Raw genomic sequence first — 19244 nt, forward strand, 5'->3', positions numbered from 1 at the left:
TGTAAAATTAAAAACAAATTAAAACAATATACGAAATGGTATTCAAAGACAAAGGTTTTCATTCTTTACGATGAAAACGCACAATTGCTTTTGCTGTTATTCTAATTTACCGGTAATGTCTACTCTACTGGTAATGTAAAGGGCGCGTGTATCATTTCATGGGGCATGTAGTAGCGGGGAGAACAAGTGTGACATCACATGACTGGCAGCGCCGGGTGAGGAGGAGTAGCGGTCGGAGAGTTTACTTTGCCTTCGTGGGAGTGTTGTACTACAGTACGCAAACCACTGAAAGACAAGTTGAAATCAAAGTTAAGGATTTCAACTCGGCGGTGGTCATTTGAGGATATCCGTGCGGATTCCCAACTTTTTTTTCCTCCATTGGTTGCGCCGGACTTTACTTTCTTTGTATGAAGCGACCCTTTAGTGTGACTCGACTGCCCCGAAAAGAATCCATATCTGGTCAAAGTATTCAGCTGTCACAAAGCGGGACCCGTTCGCTATAAATAGCCCTGGATAAGCTGTGGAGGAGGTACGTGCATATGAAATAAGTTCTTGTTCTAGCGGACTAGTCCTTAACAAATATTAAAACTCACTATTTCGCATATAAATAACTTTTGCCATATCCCATGATTTAACCGAGACCAGACCCTAACTGAAGCTTCAAAGTTACCGGCGTTCACTCGAAGTGTGGAAAAGACTGAAAAGTATTGTTTTACTTTTTGTATTTATAATGCGAAGTTATGCATTCTTTGCATTTTCAACTGTCATCGAATCTGTCTATGAATGACAGACATATGTCTGCCTGTATAAATTCCTGACCTATATCTTGTTGATCTATGGCTTTTAAAGTACAATCGAAGTGTACATTTTTTAAAAATAATACTAAAATATTGCAAGCCTGCTACCCAATAACAACAACAACCTTTCACATGATCTTGCTGCCTGGCCTGCTTTATATCAACTCCAGAAATTGATAGGGACAATTACAAGCATTCTAAACATTAACTTATCTCCCCACTCCACTTTTGTCTTTCCTAATATAGTATAACATTGTTTGCAGTTAACATAACAAATGTTATTATATTGGATCAAATGGAAACGTTGGAGAACATTGTGAAAAGATTGTCGATTTAGGCATTTTCCGACAGATTTTGGTTTTAGGCCTAGATCAGCAACAAGTGTTCAGCTCTTGAATGTCACTTGTATTAGCCTAATGTCTTACAATTTGTGCTGTATGTGTAAGTAAGTACTAAGTAAGTAGTACTTATAGTATGTGGTTGTCTTACCTAGCTACCTTAAGATGAATGCTCTAATTAAGTCGCTTTGGATAAGAACCTCTGCTAAATGACTTAAATGTAATGTAGTACGATAACCTTGAGCTAGGAAACTACGAGACACCGTCATTATGTTCATAATCATGCATTGTTACAACATTGTTACAGCAGAAACCAGGCCTCTCTATAAATATGTTCCTGTTTCCCAGATGACTGGGAGTGACAGGGGAGCTGTTTTTATCAGCTGTCCCCCATCGGGGTTTAGGAGGCAGGCCAGCCTTTACGCTGCAGTTCGACCCACAAACGTTAAACTCCTCTCTGACCAGCAGGATGCTAGTTTAGTTGTGAAGCCAAGCAACAGATATAGTACTGGGGTGTATTCATTACGCCGATTCTGTTGCGAAACGTTTTGCAACAGAAACAGTTTACTCCAAATGGAAATCGTTTTGCAATGAAAACGAGTTTCTATTGGACAAATTCAGGTAGGTCCTTCCCCGTTTTGTTCCGTTTGCTCTGTTTGCTTCTTAAACTGTATACTGTTTCCGTTGCAAAACATAAAGAATACACCCCTGTTGAAAGAAAAGTACTGTAGGCCAATCTCCTTAAAGCAGTGGTTCCAAGATGTTTTTGGGTCATGACACATGTCATGATTCCCGCCTAAAGTTAGTTGTTGTTGTTGTTGCAAAGCCAAGTAGACAGTACTGTCGAAAGTTAAGTACAATGGCAGTTGTTCCCAAATGTTTATTTTGACCCACATGAAGATTGTAGCGTTTTTACGTGACCCATCAAGCCGGTCACAATTTGCTCCCTACCCCTTGGCCCTAACCCTCTGATGTTTGCAGATCTGAATTGTCTGGGTAGGTATAGGCCTAAGCAATGTAGTGATGAAGCTTCCACTATATAGATTAAACCTTACAGATCTGCAAACATTGAAGGGTAAGGGATGTTTCTAGCCATGCTCTGGGCTTGGGACACAATCCACTAATAGGTCCCGACCCCACCCAGCATTTGGGAAAAACACTGCCTTAAGGTATTTGGCTAAGTGTTGTTGGACCTGCAAACAGCATTCTTAATGCATTTTTTTCACCAGGCACAAACATCTCTGGACATTCCAGACCGTTAAGCAACACAAGTTAGTTTCTGTGAGTCAAGGACTCACTTGTCGGTGTTTATCCAACACATCACGTTATTGGTGTTTACCAATAGTCTCTAATCTCTAATTTCTTGGATAGATGTGGTGTTTGGATTTTGCTGGTAGGTCTACATCTTATGACTCAGCTAGTAGGTCTAACTGGATGTAAAGTAGGTCTAACTTAGGATCCAGCTGGTTGACCAATCAAACCATATTGACTAAACCTTGTCTCGTTTGATTTTGTCGTCCACATTCTTGCAGACTTCCTTTTGAAAACATTGCTGGGCACTTAGTTGCCTTTTTATTTTCGTTTTTTGGGGAGTTGTTGGGATTCAATCGCGCCGCCATGTACACCTCCTACAAGAAGGAAGTAGTGAACTACAGGGACGTGGATGAAGATGAACTGCTGAAGAAACTCTCAGAGGAAGAGCTACAGAGGCTGGAGGATGAGCTGGAGGAGTTAGATCCTGACGTAAGTCTAAAACTCTGATCGTCTTGGGGTGTGTGTGTGTGTGTCTTTGTGGTTATGCATACATGGTTATCTGGAGCTAGGAGTTCGATCCTGACGCGAGTCTAAAACGTTTATCTTTTTACAAGCTCAACAGAGATGAGAGAAGGTTCGGGAACAGAACAGTGCATTAAATCACGCTATCACGTTAAAAAGTCTAGGACTATAAAAGGATCCTTAAACCAAACATACAAACCTCTATGCAGTAGATCATGGTATAACACGCAGATATTAAAGTTTACAGGTGTACCAGAGCCCTGGTTAAAAGTAGCACACTATATAGGCATTAGGGTGCCATTTGAGACATGGGGAGAATCTCAATTGCGTCCTCTCTCCTCGCCTCCTTCTCAAAACCCATTGGAGGAAAAGGTCCGAGGGGCGGGACCTCTGGCTTTCTCATCCAATGGGTTTTAAGAAGGAGGCGAGGAGCGAGGACGTGAGGAATATGCTATTGAGATTCTCCCACAGACTAAGACTGACAAAGGATACTCAAACCAAAGTAGTCATGACTAGATCTTAGCTGGAAGCGTTGTTGAATGATGACGTAGCCTAAGTCTGTCAGATTGATTTCAGATTTCATGTTAATTTTGAAACCTTTGACATTCTTATAGAGCATGAACATATTAACCTATCATATCACGTTCATATCATATATTAGCCTATATATCATATCACTGTATATTCAATTCAAGTAGGTCTAAACAATACAAGGATCCTCAAACCAACTTCCAAACCAACTTCCGAAACCATCTTCCAAAACCAACTTCCCAGTGAAGGTCGAGAAAAACAGCAATTTCTCAGAGTGTAGACCTCATCTGTTATTTATAATATAATATATGTTAAGTTATAGGCCTATCATATATTTATGATACTGTATAATGTGGCGGTGCTTGACCTCATCTGTATCCATAAGCAGTTCATCTGTAGAGGTGTTGGCAGAAGCTGTAATAGGGTTATGATGAATGGTCGACAGCTCATATATAGTCTGGACGCCTACAATACCAGGAGAGCCATCCCAGGCTTAGATGACTGGGGGAGTGTGTGTGTGTGTGTATGTGTGTGTGTGTGTGTGTGTGTGTGTGTGTGTGTGCATCTAGTGGTGCTACTCCGTCTTTCCTTGACAATATCATCCTGATCTTCCACAGAGCCATGTTAAAGAGTCAAACTGATATGTCAGGTATAAATACTATGTCTTTAAGTGGTCAGTGCACTGTAGGTGCTGAAAGCTAAGATAAGATTTTAGTCTATCGCTATAATATGGACCTGGTTTGGCATGCTGCGGTCTAAGAATAGCTATCTGGGTCTGGGAACTGCCTTTGTTATTTCTGTTAGTGTTATTTTAACACAGTTTGTGTGTGTGTCCTTTCACTTGCGTTCAGCTATACGTCACACTAGGAAGTGTGTTACTATCTCAATGTTTAATATTTCGAGAGTGGGTGAAAATGTAGTATATAAACAAGTGCAATCCCACCCATTGCTATCATTATTGGCCAATGACAATCTTTCCCTGTGGTTAGAATACCCTCGTACCTAGTATAAGTGCAACCTATTGTTAGCATTATCAGCCAATGATAAATCCTTCCTGTCTTTAGAATGCCCTGTTGCCGGCCGGGATGAGGCAGAAGGATCAGACCAAGAAGGCTCCGACCGGAACCTTCCAGAGAGAGAACCTGGTAGCCCACCTGGAGAAGCAGGCCAAGGAACACCCTGACAAGGAGGACCTGGTTCCGTTCACTGGAGAGAAGAGAGGTATGACCGCAGGCCCCAGCAGGATAGAATACCACTACAGGCCTGTGCTTCACTGGAGAGAAGAGACGGACCCAGTTAGATCTGATCTGAGCACTGCCATAGCGCTGTGCCGACCCCCAACCAGGGTTGGGGTCAATTCTATTTCAATTCTGTCAAGGAAGTTATCTGAAATGTCATGCTTACTCATTGAGAAGTGTGGTAGGGGCCCAGTTCCATTTTGGTTCATACTCCAGATAGGTGTAACCAATATGGCATAATCTCCACTTGTGGGGTGAAGCCATCCCCCTATTGTTGACATGTAATCCTGTCAGATCTATGAACACAGAAGGGATAGGAGCTAGCTTGGCTAGGGGAAGTGGCTTGAGGCCAACATGGACCGTGGCCAGGGACATACAAGCAGTGATAATAACCTTGTGAGGTGAACCCTACTGTCAGCAGGCCAAGATACTAATATTTTCAGAACATTACAGCCATGTAAATAAAGGCCTAATGTCCTACATCCATCAGGACCAATCAGTGGTCTCAGACAACATCTAGTTCCAGGAAACTGGACCCAGTCGCAACCCAGTTTGTATGCTGGTTCATCTGTTCTTGCATATATCTGGACATATCGAGCTACGAAACTGCCTACCTACCTACCTCAGACAGTCTGGTTCTGGGAAACTGGGCCTGCCACAACTGAGTCCTCTACTTCGTCCTTCCTTATATCTGGACATATCCAGGTAGAAATCAGGGCCTGGTGCCAGCTGACTCATCCCAGATCCACTCAGGTGTAGATGTAGCCTGCTGGGTATCAGCCTGTCTCTCAGTGTACAGTCTGGGGGGATCCGCTTTAGCGAGGTAAGGTCCGGAAACCCTAATCTTGATCACATAAGAAGTATTATTTGGGATGCAAGATGATTTGTAGATCACTGATTCTGTGCAGTCCGACTGCAATGTAGCCGATCTCAAACACTCAAGCAAGCACTGTGTCTCAGCCAAGCCTGATAGGTGACAAGTACTGACCAACCACAGAGACGAACATCCTGCTACATCCTGGCACCCAGCAGCTAGCTTGAAGGTGAGGTGACTTTCCAGTTGGAAGTTGGAACGGCTCCACTTGTTCCATTGTTTCCACAGACCCCAGAACAGATAATCCAGGCTAGAGTCAAGGCCAGCAGGACGGACGCTGCTGTAGCTGATCCTGGACCTGTGACTGATATGAATAAGACCTCAGACCTCTGGGCATGTATTCATAAAGAGTCTCAGAATAGGAGTGCTGATCTAGGATCAGTTTAGCCTTTTAGATCCAAATTAATATGATTACATGGACAGGGAGGAACCTGATCCTAGATCAGCACTAATCTGAGATTCACGATACATATGGCCCCTGATCTAACGGTAGACTGTGGCTACGTCCCAATTATCTTTTCCCAAAGTCTGCACTTGCATACTTCCCATTATGGATTTACTCCCTCCAGCTAATGATTACTTTTAAGATCCACGACAGGGAGTGTGCAAGACAAGTGCACAGTCTGCAGACTTTGGGAGAAGGGCACAGCCTGTCACTGCAGCCTTCCTCCCCCTAGTGTTCATTCACATAAACCTGTTCCGGTGTTTTGAGGCTTGGCCGGGGCAGCATGACGTGTGGCACTACATGCCAGACATTTCTGGGTATAACACAAGAAGGTCTTCGCCCCATCTGTCCCAACAGGCTGCCTGGCTTTTTAGAGCTCACTCTGAGTGACGATATGAGAAGCGCACCATGACATATTGTGATATTGCATATCAGCCTTGTATTTCTCCATTATCAGTCGGTGTAACTTAGATGGAAAACAAAATGGACGTTTTCCTCACAGAATGTATGATCATGTTCACTGTATAATGGTAGTTGGCTACTGGTGATTGGGTAATGACCAGTCTATTTTAGGATCGAGGCATTGATGTTTCTGCTTTCCTGGAGTCAAATTACCAATTTAAAAAATGCAGTTAGATACGAGCATGTATAGTAGTGGGATGGTAGTAGTAAGAATAGTAGTATTAATAAGTATATCAAATTCAAACAATCAAATGTATTTTATAAAGCCATTTTTTTATATCAGCAGATGTCACAAAGTGCTTTACAGAAACCCAGCCTAAAACCCCAAAGAGCAAGCAATGCAGAGGCAGAAGCATAAAAACTCCCTAGAAAGGCAGGAACTAGGAAGAAACCTAGAGAGGAACCAGGCTCCGAGGGGTGGCCAGTCCTCTTCTGGCTGTGCCAGGTGGAGATGAATATATATAGTGTAATGTACTGTATTAATGATTGTCCACTATCTTCCAGGTAAAGTCTTTATACCTAAGAAAGTGGTGGACCCCATCATGGAGAATGTGACTCTGGAGCCAGAGCTGGAGGAAGCACTGGCCAACGCCAGCGATGCTGAGATCTGCGACATTGCCGGTAGAAAGACATGCACCTGCATGTACACACATACATTTACAGACAGATGGAAACAGATCCCTTTTTGCCATCTTTTTGCTATCACCGTTCCTCTTTTATTTTCAGTCTATTCACCTTCAGCGAATACGTTTAAATTCGTGCTAACTAAACAGTCACTTTAGAACGATCACTGACACTAAATCAACTTCACTTTTTACTTCTCCATCAGTAACTTCCTCCTTTCCTCCATCAGTAACCTCCACCTTTCCTCTCTAACTCTCCTCTGTCTCGTCTAGTGACCCCACCCTTCATCTCATTCTCCCTGTTCCCCCATATCCTGCCATGGTCATCACCACCATTACTGCTCCTCACTGCTGTTGGACACCATGGTTGCCCTCTCTCTGGGCCTTATGACAAGCAGCCGCGGGTATTTGCCAGCCCACACACTAGCTAGGGCCGGGACGATTCCAGTACTCGTTAGTATCGTGGCAAGGAAACAAAAAACACGAAGTAAATTTAACTTCTTTAGGAAAACAGCCCTAATGTTGGAAACAAACATCATTATGTTGTCATCCAGAGTCACATTTATTTGTTTTCCAAGCTATAGCACACAATATTTTATATACAGCAGGTTCTTAAAGGACCAAAGAGATTGATCTGCTTCATGTTTTCATTTTTGCCATGGAACTACTGGTACCAAATACTGGTATCGTCCCGGGCCAAACACTAGCTGCACATTATCTTAACTGCATTTCTCTCCGCTTCACTAAGTGTTAGTGTCAAGTGGTTTGCTTGCCAGCGTTTGGTTTGGTCCTCCCGGACATTTCCAATGGTTTGTAATTAATCCACAGCCTCCTCATGATGAGTTACCAACTAACTCTTAGACGGCTCGTTCTCCGTTGTTTATCTCAAAGAGAACTAACTGTTCTCACACTCTCTGTCATACTGACAGATGAAAACAATACGCTGGCTCTTTTCTTGTTGCTTTTATGCTGAACTATTATCTTTTCACTCGCTTTTGTTCATTTGTGCTCGAAGTCATCTATGGTGGTCTCGAAAGCACATTTTATTTGAGTTTTCCCATCAAACTGGACACAAGATAAAACGGAATATAATAATAATAACACATTTGATTTCAAGCGCTTTTCAAAAACCCAAGGGCGCTGTACAGCAAAAAAGAGCGGGAAAAAAAGCAAAGATAAAACAATTAAAAATGTAAAAGAAAGCTAAAACTGGGGATCTTTGCGATAATCAAAAAAAACATATTGACTAGTCAAGCATGGTTACTCCAGTGAGGTCAATTTATAGACACCGTTGTAACTGTGGAAGCAGAGGAAACGCAAGCCAGAATAATGTCTGCATTGTGTCAAATCTGCAACAGTGACACTTGCTACTTAAACAATGTATTTAATAATGACTTGAAAACGCTGGCATCGACGCAAGTGTTGTTCTTTTGTATGTCTGGCTATGACATGGATGACTATCTATTGCTGTGTGTGAGATGTTTTGCGAGCCGATAGTTTGGCTTGGATGTTTGCGAGTTTGAACAAGGCAGCTCTCAAGGCCCACTTGTGGGTGTCCTGTCTGCTGTCTTAGCCAAGGAAACATCATATGCTGAACTAAGGAGAGCATTGGCACTCACACCCACGTCAACTCTTCTGTGTTTATCCTTCAGTGTTCACGTCATTTGACACAATGTATACTCTCTCTCTCCCTTCTCCCCTCTCTCTCTCTCTCTCTCTCTCTCTCTCTCTCTCTCTCTCTCTCTCTCCCTCTCTCTGTCTCTCTCTGTCCCCCTCTCTGTCCCCCCCTCTCTCTGTCCCCCCTCTCTCTCTCTCTCTCTGTTCCTCATCTCTCTCTCTCTGTTTCCCCTCTCTCTCCCTCTGCCCCCCTCTATCTCTCTCCTTTTGTCCATCTCTCCATCTCCTCTCTTCCCTCCCTCCAGCCATTCTGGGAATGCACACTCTGATGAGTAACCAGCAGTACTACGAGGCTTTGGCCAGCAGCAATATAGTCAACAAGCAAGGCCTTAACAGTAAGTGTCCCGTGTGTGTGTGTGTCTCAATCCCTCCTGTCAGTGCCAAAGCTCTCGGGCATCGTTTTAACAATGATTCATCTGTTTATCCTTTCATGTATTGTACGTATTAGGGTTTTGTTTTTCAAGTGGATTTGAGTTAAGACTGGCACCAAAGCGTACGTGTTTCAGGCAGTTCAGGGAAGTTAATAATAAAACATGAACGAAACCAACGTCAAAGGTCCGAAGAGAACTGGACAAAATGTTCCTGTTTCAACTGAAGACTTTTACAATCCTCCGTTGCAACATTTCTGACGTTAAATAATATAATTTAAAGATTTGCTGTTTTAGCCAAACAAACTTTTAAGTGCAGCAAATATTTATTAACTTTCAACTTTCAACACCAAAAGTGCATTTGTTTTGCAAATATCAAATAAAAAACATATCACATTTACATAAGTATTCAGACCCTTTACGCAGTACTTTGTTGAAGCACCTTTGGCAGCAATTACAGCATCGAGACTTCTTGGGTATGATGCTACAAGCTTGGCACACCTGTATTTGGGGAGTTTCTTCCATTCTTCTCTGCAGATCCTCTCAAGCTCTGTCAGGTTGGATGGGGAGCGTCGCTGCACAGCTATTTTCAGGTCTCTCCAGAGATGTTCGATCGGGTTAAAGTCTGGGCTCTGGCTGGTCCACTCAAGGACATTCAGAGACTTGTCCCGAAGTCACTCGTGCATTGTCTTGGCTGTGTGCTTAGGGTCGTTGTCCTGTTGGAAGGTGAACCTTCGCCCCAGTCTGAGGTCCTGAGCGCTCTGGAGCAGGTTTTCATAATAATAATAAAATTTTTTATATGTTCATCATAGTGATATCTAGAAAGTAAAACCCTAGACTAAAAGGGGGAGTTTCTGGTGTCCGGTGGAGATTATAACAAGGATCTCTCTGTACTTTGCTCTGTTTATCTTTCCCTCGATCCTGACTAGTCTCCCAGTCCCAGCCACTGAAAAATATCCCCACAACATGATGCTACCACCGTGCTTCACCGTAGGGATTGTGCCAGGTGTTTTCCAGACGCTTGGCATTCAGGCCAAAGAGTTCAATCTTGGTTTCATCAGACCAGATAATCTTGTTTCTCATGGTCTGAGAGTCCTTTAGGTGCCTTTTGGTAAACTCCAAGCAGGCTGTCATGTTCCTTTTACTGAGGAGTGGCTTCCGTCTGGCCACTCTACCATAAAGGCCTGATTGGTGGAGTGCTGCAGAGATGGTTGTCCTTCTGGAAGGTTCTCCCATCTCCACAGAGGAACTCTGGAGCTCTGTCAGAGTGACCATCAGGTTCTTAGTCACCTCCCTGACCAAGGCCCTTCTCCCCCGATTGCTCAGTTTGGCCGGGCGGCCAGCTCTAGGAAGAGTCTTGGTGGTTCCAAACTTCTTCCATTTAAGAATGATGGAGGCCACTGTGTTCTTGGGGACCTTCAATGCTCCTGACATTTTTTGGTACCCTTCCCCAGATCTGTGCCTCGACACAATCCTGTCTCGGAGCTCTACGGACAATTCCTTCGACCTCATGGCTTGGTTTTTGCTCTGACATGCATTGTCAAATGTGGGACCTTATATAGACAAGTGTACGCCTTTCCAAATCATGTCCAATCAATTGAATTTACCACAGGTGGACTCCAATCAAGTGGTAGAAACATCTCAAGGATGATCAATGGAAACAGGATGCACCTGAGCTCAATTTCGAGTCTCATAGCAAATGGTCTGAATACTTATGTAAATAAGGTATATCTGTTTTTATTTGTAATACGTTTGCAAAAATGTCTAAAAACCTTTTTTCGCTTTGTCATTATGGGGTATTGTGTGGAGATTGATGAGGATTTTTATTTAATCAATTTTAGAATAAGGCTGTAACGTAACAAAATGTGGAAAAAGTCAAGGGGTCTGAATACTTTCCAAATGCACTGTATGTATTGCTAATAACATATTTTCTGTTGCCGGTGTTATCCAGTGTACTCAGTATAAGCCTGTGTTTTCCTATAGGTGTTATCCAGTGTACTCAGTATAAACCTGTGCTTTCCTATAGGTGTTATCCAGTGGACTCGGTATAAGCCTGTGTTTTCCTATAGGTGTTATCTAGTGTACTCAGTATAAACCTGTGTTTTCCTATAGGTGTTATCCAGTGTACTCAGTAAAAGCCTGTGTTTTCCTATAGGTGTTATCTAGTGTACTCAGTAAAAGCCTGTGTTTTCCTATAGGTGTTATCCAGTGTACTCAGTATAAGCCTGTGTTTTCCTATAGGTGTTATCCAGTGTACTCAGTATAGGTGTTATCCAGTATAGGTGTTATCCGGTGGACTCGGTATAAGCCTGTGTTTTCCTATAGGTGTTATCCAGTGGACTCAGTATAGGTGTTATCCAGTATAGGTGTTATCCGGTGGACTCGGTATAAGCCTGTGTTTTCCTATAGGTGTTATCCAGTGGACTCTGTATAAGCCTGTGTTTTCCTATAGGTGTTATCCAGTGGACTCAGTATAAGCCTGTGTTTTCTTACAGGTGTTATCCAGTGGACTCGGTATAAGCCTGTGTTTTCCTATAGGTGTTATCCAGTGGACTCTGTATAAGCCTGTGTTTTCCTATAGGTGTTATCCAGTGTACTCGGTATAAGCCTGTGTTTTCCTATAGGTGTTATCCAGTGTACTAAGGTGTTATCCAGTATAGGTGTTAGCCGGTGGACTCGGTATAAGCCTGTGTTTTCCTATAGGTGTTATCCAGTGTACTCGGTATAAGCCTGTGTTTTCCTATAGGTGTTATCCAGTGTACTCGGTATAAGCCTGTGTTTTCCTATAGGTGTTATCCAGTGTACTCTGTATAAGCCTGTGTTTTCCTATAGGTGTTATCCAGTGTACTCTGTATAAGCCTGTGTTTTCCTATAGGTGTTATCCAGTGGACTTGGTATAAGCCTGTGTTTTCCTATAGGTGTTATCCAGTGTACTCAGTATAAGCCTGTGTTTTCCTATAGGTGTTATCCAGTGTACTCAGTATAGGTGTTATCCAGTATAGGTGTTATCCGGTGGACTCGGTATAAGCCTGTGTTTTCCTATAGGTGTTATCCAGTGGACTTGGTATAAGCCTGTGTTTTCCTATAGGTGTTATCCAATGTTCTCGGTATAAGCCTGTGTTTTCCTATAGGTGTTATCCAGTGGACTCTGTATAAGCCTGTGTTTTCCTATAGGTGTTATCCAGTGGACTCTGTATAAGCCTGTGTTTTCCTATAGGTGTTATCTAGTGTACTCGGTATAAGCCTGTGTTTTCCTATAGGTGTTATCCAGTGTACTCGGTATAAGCCTGTGTTTTCCTATAGGTGTTATCCAGTGGACTTGGTATAAGCCTGTGTTTTCCTATAGGTGTTATCCAGTGTACTCGGTATAAGCCTGTGTTTTCCTATAGGTGTTATCCAGTGTACTCGGTATAAGCCTGTGTTTTCCTATAGGTGTTATCCAGTGTACTCGGCATAAGCCTGTGTTTTCCTATAGGTGTTATCCAGTGTACTCGGCATAAGCCTGTGTTTTCCTATAGGTGTTATCCAGTGTACTCGGTATAAGCCTGTGTTTTCCTATAGGTGTTATCCAGTGGACTCGGTATAAGCCTGTGTTTTCCTATAGGTGTTATCCAGTGTACTCGGTATAAGCCTGTTCCTGATGAGCAGCCCAACTCTACTGACGTGGAGGAGACGCTGCTGAGGATGCAGAGGAACGACCCTGACCTGCTGGAGGTCAACCTCAACAACATCAAGGTGCTACATTACATTGATGTACACGCGCACAGTCAGTATAATTGATTGACATGATGTCATTCTGTCCTCCTACCGAGCCACACGGGAACCCCATAAGAGACACACATTTACCGCACTATTCTCAGTCTGACTTCAGGAGGCCAGGGCAAACCTCTACTCTGGAGTCAACATTTTATTTCGGTTATTCTCCAGTCTTTTCAAATGCATTTGTAGTCAGTCCGATTGAAACAGTGGTGTGTGTGTAGCTTTATTGATTGAAGTATTGCCTCTTGTGTTCCAGAACATTCCAGTGAAGACACTGAAGGCTTATGCAGACGCCCTAATAGAGAACACTGTAGTGGAACGCTTCAGCATCGTGGGAACCAGGAGTAATGATCCCGTAGCCTTTGTGAGTATTGCTGTTATGTCTGTAACAAATCACCTACCCACATACTGTAACCGTCACATCAGACAATGTGAATGTACACGTCTCCAAGTCTTAATTCGAAGTCATCTGGAAATTCAATAAACAAATGACCTCCCATGGCCTTGATACCTGGGCCTGGGGCCTGGTCAAAAATATATATAGGGAATATGGAGCCATTTCAGACGCAGACATGGCTCTAATTATACCCCATATAAATATACTGTCCCCATTTGCTGTGTCTCTGTGCCTCAGGCCCTGGCAGAGATGCTGAAGGTGAACACCACACTGAAGAGTCTGAACATAGAATCCAACTTCATCACAGGGACGGGTATCCTGGCTCTCATCGCCTCACTGCAGTCCAACACAACCCTGCAGGAACTCAAGATCGACAACCAGGTACAGTAAACTTCTACTGAGAGACAATGGAAAGGAGGCCTGGGTAAGGCCAAAATATCACAAATATTCCAACTTCTAATAATAATTTCTCAAGGATGCTTTAAGATACAAATGTCAAATACATTTATATGTCAACAATCCTTCCTCCAAAGGATCATTCTATTGATTACATTCCGTGAAAATCCCCCCTGGTTTCGTGAGGATTCACCCTATTTTTGCTGTCACAGTACCCAGTCCAACCAGTCACAATAAGACGTCACAAGGAACACTTGAGTCTACTGTGTCAACAGGGTCAGATTGTAAAAAGCTAATAGCATTAAATGAATTCATTGTGGTATGACATTTGTGCTTAGTGCAAACACATAATAGCCCATATTCCTCCCCAGTGCTCAAAACTGGTTGAAATGAGGTCATTGCAACTACCAGGATTCAACCAGTTTTGGCTGCAATCTGGTTAATCAGGTTGTTGAAATGACCTCATTTCAACCAGTTTTGCCCACACTGGGCTATGTCTTGCCAGTGAATGATTTTTCCTAACATAAACTGTGCTGAATCTCTTTGATTCCGTAATGTTTTATATTTATACACATGACTAACAACGTCGTCTTCATTTATTCATTGTGGTTAATCATGGATGAAAATTACCCAGAGGACAAGCTGGTTGAAATGACTCCATTTTACAACCAGAAATGGCATTATTGTAAGCAGTTATTTCAAACAGGACATTGGGAAATCACCTAGGTTCACTGGTTTACATTGGTTTACATGACGTAATGTCTGGTTGTAAATTGGTTTGTAATGGCGTCATTTCAACCAGTTTTACCCGCTGGGTGATTCCTTCTATGTCCAGTTTTTTCCCCTAATTTCAAGCTGCCTATCTGACAGTGCAGACAGGCTCAATCAAACACTCAATTTGTAAGGAAAAAAATACTATTTGAACCCAGGTCTGATTCCCCCTCTCCCCTTCCTCTCCCCCTGCATGTCTGCCTCTAGAGCCAGCCGCTAGGTAACAAGGTGGAGATGGAGATAGCCAGCATGCTGGAGAAGAACACCACGTTGTTGAAGTTTAGCTACCACTTTACCCAGCAGGGCCCCAGGCTGAGGGGCTCCAACGCCATGATGAACAACAACGACCTGGGTGAGATGATGGTTCTGCTAACGCTAATGCTAACAACCTGGCTGAGATGGAGGTTCTGCTAGAGCTAAAGCTAACAACCTGGTTGAGATGGAGGTTCTGCTAGCGCTAATGCTAACAACCTGGCTGAGATGGAGGTTCTGCTAGCGCTAATGCTAACAACTTGGCTGAGATGGAGGTTTGGCTAGCGCTAGCGCTAATGCTAACAACCTGGCTGAGATGGAAGTTCTGTTAGCGCTAATACTAACAACCAGACTGAGATTGAGGTTCAAAGACTAACTCACTCCCTCACTCGAGATTAAAATCTCTCTTTTATACTCACTGTTTCTCTCCCATCCATACTCACAATCTTAGAGATGGTCATTAATTCATTCAATCAATCACCGACCCACCCACTCACTCCATTTTCCAAAACAACGTTGAACTAATAAAACCTGTTAGAGAAGGTGCAGGGCATGCATCAGATGGAACTCTAGACCCAGTAGTAGCCTATTGTAAACCATCTTAATTCACCATCACTGTTTTACGTATCTAAATAATGGGAGGAGCTAAGCCAATCACAACACTCGGCTGTTTAGATCCCTTCCTGGAAGATGACATCACTAGAACTAAAGTGGTGTTCCAGTGAAACGCTCCCAGACTTCCCAATGTGATCCCTCACAACAGCTGAGACACCACTAGAGACATGGGCTGCGTCCCAAATGGCACCCTATTCTATTTATAGTTCACTAACCCATACAGTAAGGCTCTGGTCAAAAGTAGTGCACTATATAGGGAATAGGGTGCCATTTGGGATGCACCCTCAAATCGGTCTATTCAGGGACGTGTGGTGTTGCCTGGCTACCCAGACTCCTTGCTCCGGCCAAACGCTACGCCACTCCACGCTCCCGGGCGTTCGTATCTTCTCCACAATGAGTCTGTATCTGAGTACCTCCCTGACCCGTCACCGAATGCGAGCACATTCGGGGCCGTCTGATTGGTCCAGAAACCGATGGGTTGGGCCAGAGCCAGAACACACGTGGATAAAGCGGCGGTTTGAAAATGTGTAATTGGCTTTGATAATCTGATTTGGCTAGAGATGATCCAATCGATGATCCAATTGATGATGACTTTGTTTAGTACAACGCCCCTCGTGCCCCTTGTCACCACATATGACTTCAATGATGACAGTCTCAGACTGAAGTATGTAGCAAACGACAGAGTAGAGGAATAATTTAGTGTGAGTCATCGGGCTACTTATTTTGGGTCCAAAACACATGATCAAAGACATGTCAGGTCTTGTACAAAGTCTGTAAAAAATTAAATAAATTATCTTGTGGTAATCTCTTGGAATTAAATAATTGACCTAGTTTGCACACAAACATCAATGTGTCATCGTGTTGTTTTACATAACGATGACATTTCTCTTGAACACAGCATGGTGCCAGTTCTATCTACTCAGTGACTTCCGCAAAATATGTGCATGAGCCACTCTCGTCTTGGTTGACGTCTATTTAATCATAATATTTTTCCTCTTCTAGAGTGAGTGAAAGAGGACGTATGTGAGCTCACTGTGTGTGTGTGCTTCACTCATAGTGCTCATGTGTGTGTGTGTGTATGCCAATGTTTGTTTGTTTATGTGTTTACCACTGTTGTGTTGCAGCTCGGGTAATCCGATCTGATCATCACTCGGACGGTTCCTTTACCCTCACTTTGTCCGTGCCGGAACTGGAGAGGGCATTTGGTAAAAAGTTCAAGCCAAAACTCACCAAGCCCAAGACCAAGAAAGTAAAGACAGCCATTGTATCCTCTTCCTCGTCCAACCTCGTCAACCTTCTCCTGCTTCTTTTCCTTGAGTTAGTCCCGCGGCTCCCTGCGTTGTGCCTTCCATTCCTCCTCATCTCTCGTCATCTCTTCTCTTCCCAACAGTGGCAGATCTGGCAATCTTTCTTCAGTAACTCTTGAGTTCTTAAGTGGGTCTTCACTGTAGGGGACTGCTTGCTTAAGGGCTTTTTCCAGTTAGAGCGAGATGGGAGAAGATAGTGTCTTTGACCTATTTTCTTCTAAACTGCCTCTTTCAAACCTTTGGAACAGGGTTTTTTTTCTGCTTTTTCTTAATCTTTTCCCAAATCTTTCAAACTTCCAAACTGTTTTTCTTACTGCTTCCAATTCTTTCTTCATTGGCATTCCTTTGAGTGAAGTATTTGTTGTGTTCGAATAAAACATGATTTGACAGAAGACACAGAAGGTGCTGATATGTTTTAATTGTTAGTCTAATTTCTCTTGTTTTCTTCTCTGTCTGACCATAGTAAGAAAGAGAAGGCTTGAAGGAGGTCCCATCTTCCCCAAGTGTCGGACAAGCGTGTAGCGCCGCCCGTGCCAGGCGGTAGCACTGCACTGCCCCGCACCGCCCCGTATTCAGCCAAACACCCTCCAACAGATATCCCATCAACCCCTGCTTCCCCAACCCTAACCTCGAACCCCTCCGCCATGACAGAAATGGTTCCATTCAGAATGTCAGGGGCTTTCTTGTTCCTACTGTGGTATGGAGTTGATCTACTATTGTACATGTGTTTTTTTCCTTCACAGTTTTCTACTGATATTGGTTTAGATATCTTCAGTAATAATAATATCTGGTAATTGTGACATAGAGAAGCAGCCCACCTATACAGAAAATATTTATTTTGTTGTTAGTATGTTTACTGGAGATGAACTTGTTGTGGTTGAAGATGAAATGGTGTTACACCCATAATGTATATTGTACCACAGGCCATGGGCAGCAGGTAGCCTAACGGTGAAGCGCGTTCGGCCAGTAACCAAAAGGTCGCTGGTTCAAATCCCAGAGCCGACTAGGTGAAAATAAATCTGTCTTTGTCCTTGACTTAACTTAGTTGTGACGTTAATACCACGTTACGTATTTCAGCATTTCGCAACCACTTAACGTAATGTTTTTCAGTGTGAGGTTCATATAAGATAAGTTGTTAGTCTGCAGCTCGCACTGTCTGTAAGCAAAAGGCACATAATGGTACATAGAAGCTATCTTCAGAGGAATTGTTGCAGAATAAAAACATTTTAAGGTGGAAGTACTGTAGTATTACTGATCTCTAGTCAGTTTAACTCTTCTCAGTCAAACCTTACACAGAGAGTTTGCTACTAAGCGTTTGTTCTAGATCAGTTTTGTGACGAAGTCGATATCTACATAGACTGACCGGGTGAATCCAGGTGAAAGCTATGATCCTTTATTGTTAACACTTGTTAAATCCACTTCAAATCAGTGTAGATGAAGGGGAGGAGACAGGTTAAATAAGGATTTTTAAGCCTTGAGACTATTGAGACATGGATTGTGTATGTGAGCCATTCAGAGGGTGAATGGGCAAGACAAAAGATTTAAGTGCCATTGAACGGTGTATGGTAGGTGCCAGGCGCACCAGTTTGAGTGTGTCAAGAACTGCAATGCTGCTGGGGTTTTCACGCTCAACAGTTTCCCGTGTGTATCAAGAATGGTCCACCACCCAAAGGACATCAAGCCAACTTGACACAACTGTGGGAAGTATTGGAGTCAACATTGGCCAGCATCCCTGTGGAACGCTTTCGACACCTTGTAGAGTCCAAGCCCAGATGAATTGAGGCTGTTCTGAGGCAAAAGGCAGTGCAACTCAATATTACGAAGGTGTTCCTAATGTTTTGTACACTCAGTGTATACTTGAAGTTTGTTCACCAGTGTGTTGGTCACTGGTGGACAAACTGATCTAGGACAAGCTCTTAGTGGCTGTCTCTATGAGGGTGGATTGACTGAAACTGATTTGGAATCAGTACTTACACCCGGCAGATGTGATGATGTGTCATCATGGCTAGTTATCATCGATTATGTTAAATGATTACTTTAGTTACACAGTAAAGGGAGTTGCAGCATCCCCCCCCCCCCTTTTCAGTTACACTGGTAGAAATGCTGTTAGTTGAATGTGTCTGCAACCCAAAAGTGTGCAAACTAAGAATTCACTGTAATCACTCTGTAGCCTATCAAAGCCCAAGAAAAAGCATAAAGACAAACGACTTTTCCTGCCTGTTGTAAGATCCTATGAGATGATTCCTTAATGAACACTCCTTTGGGTATTGTTGCTATGTGGCCAGGTATCAGATGTGTCATGTACCAGTTGTTTTTGAGGGGAGCACTAATGACTAAATTCAATATCCTATCATAAAATCTGTGTAAAATAAACTAGGTATATTATATTGGATGAAGGATGGATGAGGGGGATACGTGTCCCCTCCGATTCAATGAGCATGATGCTACTGATTCGGTATATTACTGTATGGTCAAAAAGGACAACTTTGGTGTACAACAACCCATCCCAATATGAACTACTGCTGAATATGACTGTGTTCTCCTCGCCCTAGCCTGGCTGTTGTTCTTTCTCTACAGTATTTGCTTGAGTATTGAGTATGTTTTTTGTTTTCTTTTGT

The 19244-nt window shown here is 43.1% G+C and overlaps 1 protein-coding gene across 3 annotated transcripts; it reads left to right on the forward strand.

Annotated features, from left to right (window-relative positions):
• The first annotated feature begins 215 nt into the window (after window positions 1-215).
• On the forward strand, window positions 216-18065 carry tmod1 (tropomodulin 1). Of its 3 annotated transcripts, none has more exons than XM_041843013.2 (11): window positions 216-529; window positions 2668-2878; window positions 4507-4663; window positions 6966-7082; window positions 9007-9096; window positions 12734-12864; window positions 13145-13252; window positions 13523-13666; window positions 14660-14804; window positions 16444-16568; window positions 17090-18065. In XM_041843013.2, exons 2-11 carry the CDS (start codon window positions 2753-2755, stop codon window positions 17090-17092), a joined length of 1146 nt encoding a protein of 381 aa, XP_041698947.2. In that variant the 5' UTR covers window positions 216-529; window positions 2668-2752; the 3' UTR covers window positions 17093-18065. The 3 variants fall into 3 exon arrangements, with proteins under 3 accessions (XP_041698947.2, XP_041698949.2, XP_041698948.2); XM_041843014.2 differs by lacking the exon at window positions 216-529 and adding an exon at window positions 569-704; XM_041843015.2 differs by lacking the exon at window positions 16444-16568.
• The last annotated feature ends 1179 nt before the right edge of the window (window positions 18066-19244 follow it).

This window comes from Coregonus clupeaformis, chromosome 21, assembly GCF_020615455.1.
Source record: "Coregonus clupeaformis isolate EN_2021a chromosome 21, ASM2061545v1, whole genome shotgun sequence".
Classification (NCBI taxonomy): Eukaryota; Metazoa; Chordata; class Actinopteri; order Salmoniformes; family Salmonidae; genus Coregonus; species Coregonus clupeaformis.

Bases quoted from the DNA above. Each gene is read 5' to 3' on its own strand.
- tmod1 (XM_041843013.2), top strand. From the start codon at position 2,753: ATGTACACCTCCTACAAGAAGGAAGTAGTGAACTACAGGGACGTGGAT. The intron at 9,097-12,733 runs GTAAGTGTCCCG...GTTTTCCTATAG, and splicing joins CAACAAGCAAGGCCTTAACA to GTGTTATCCAGTGTACTCGG. The intron at 13,253-13,522 runs GTGAGTATTGCT...TCTGTGCCTCAG, and splicing joins GTAATGATCCCGTAGCCTTT to GCCCTGGCAGAGATGCTGAA.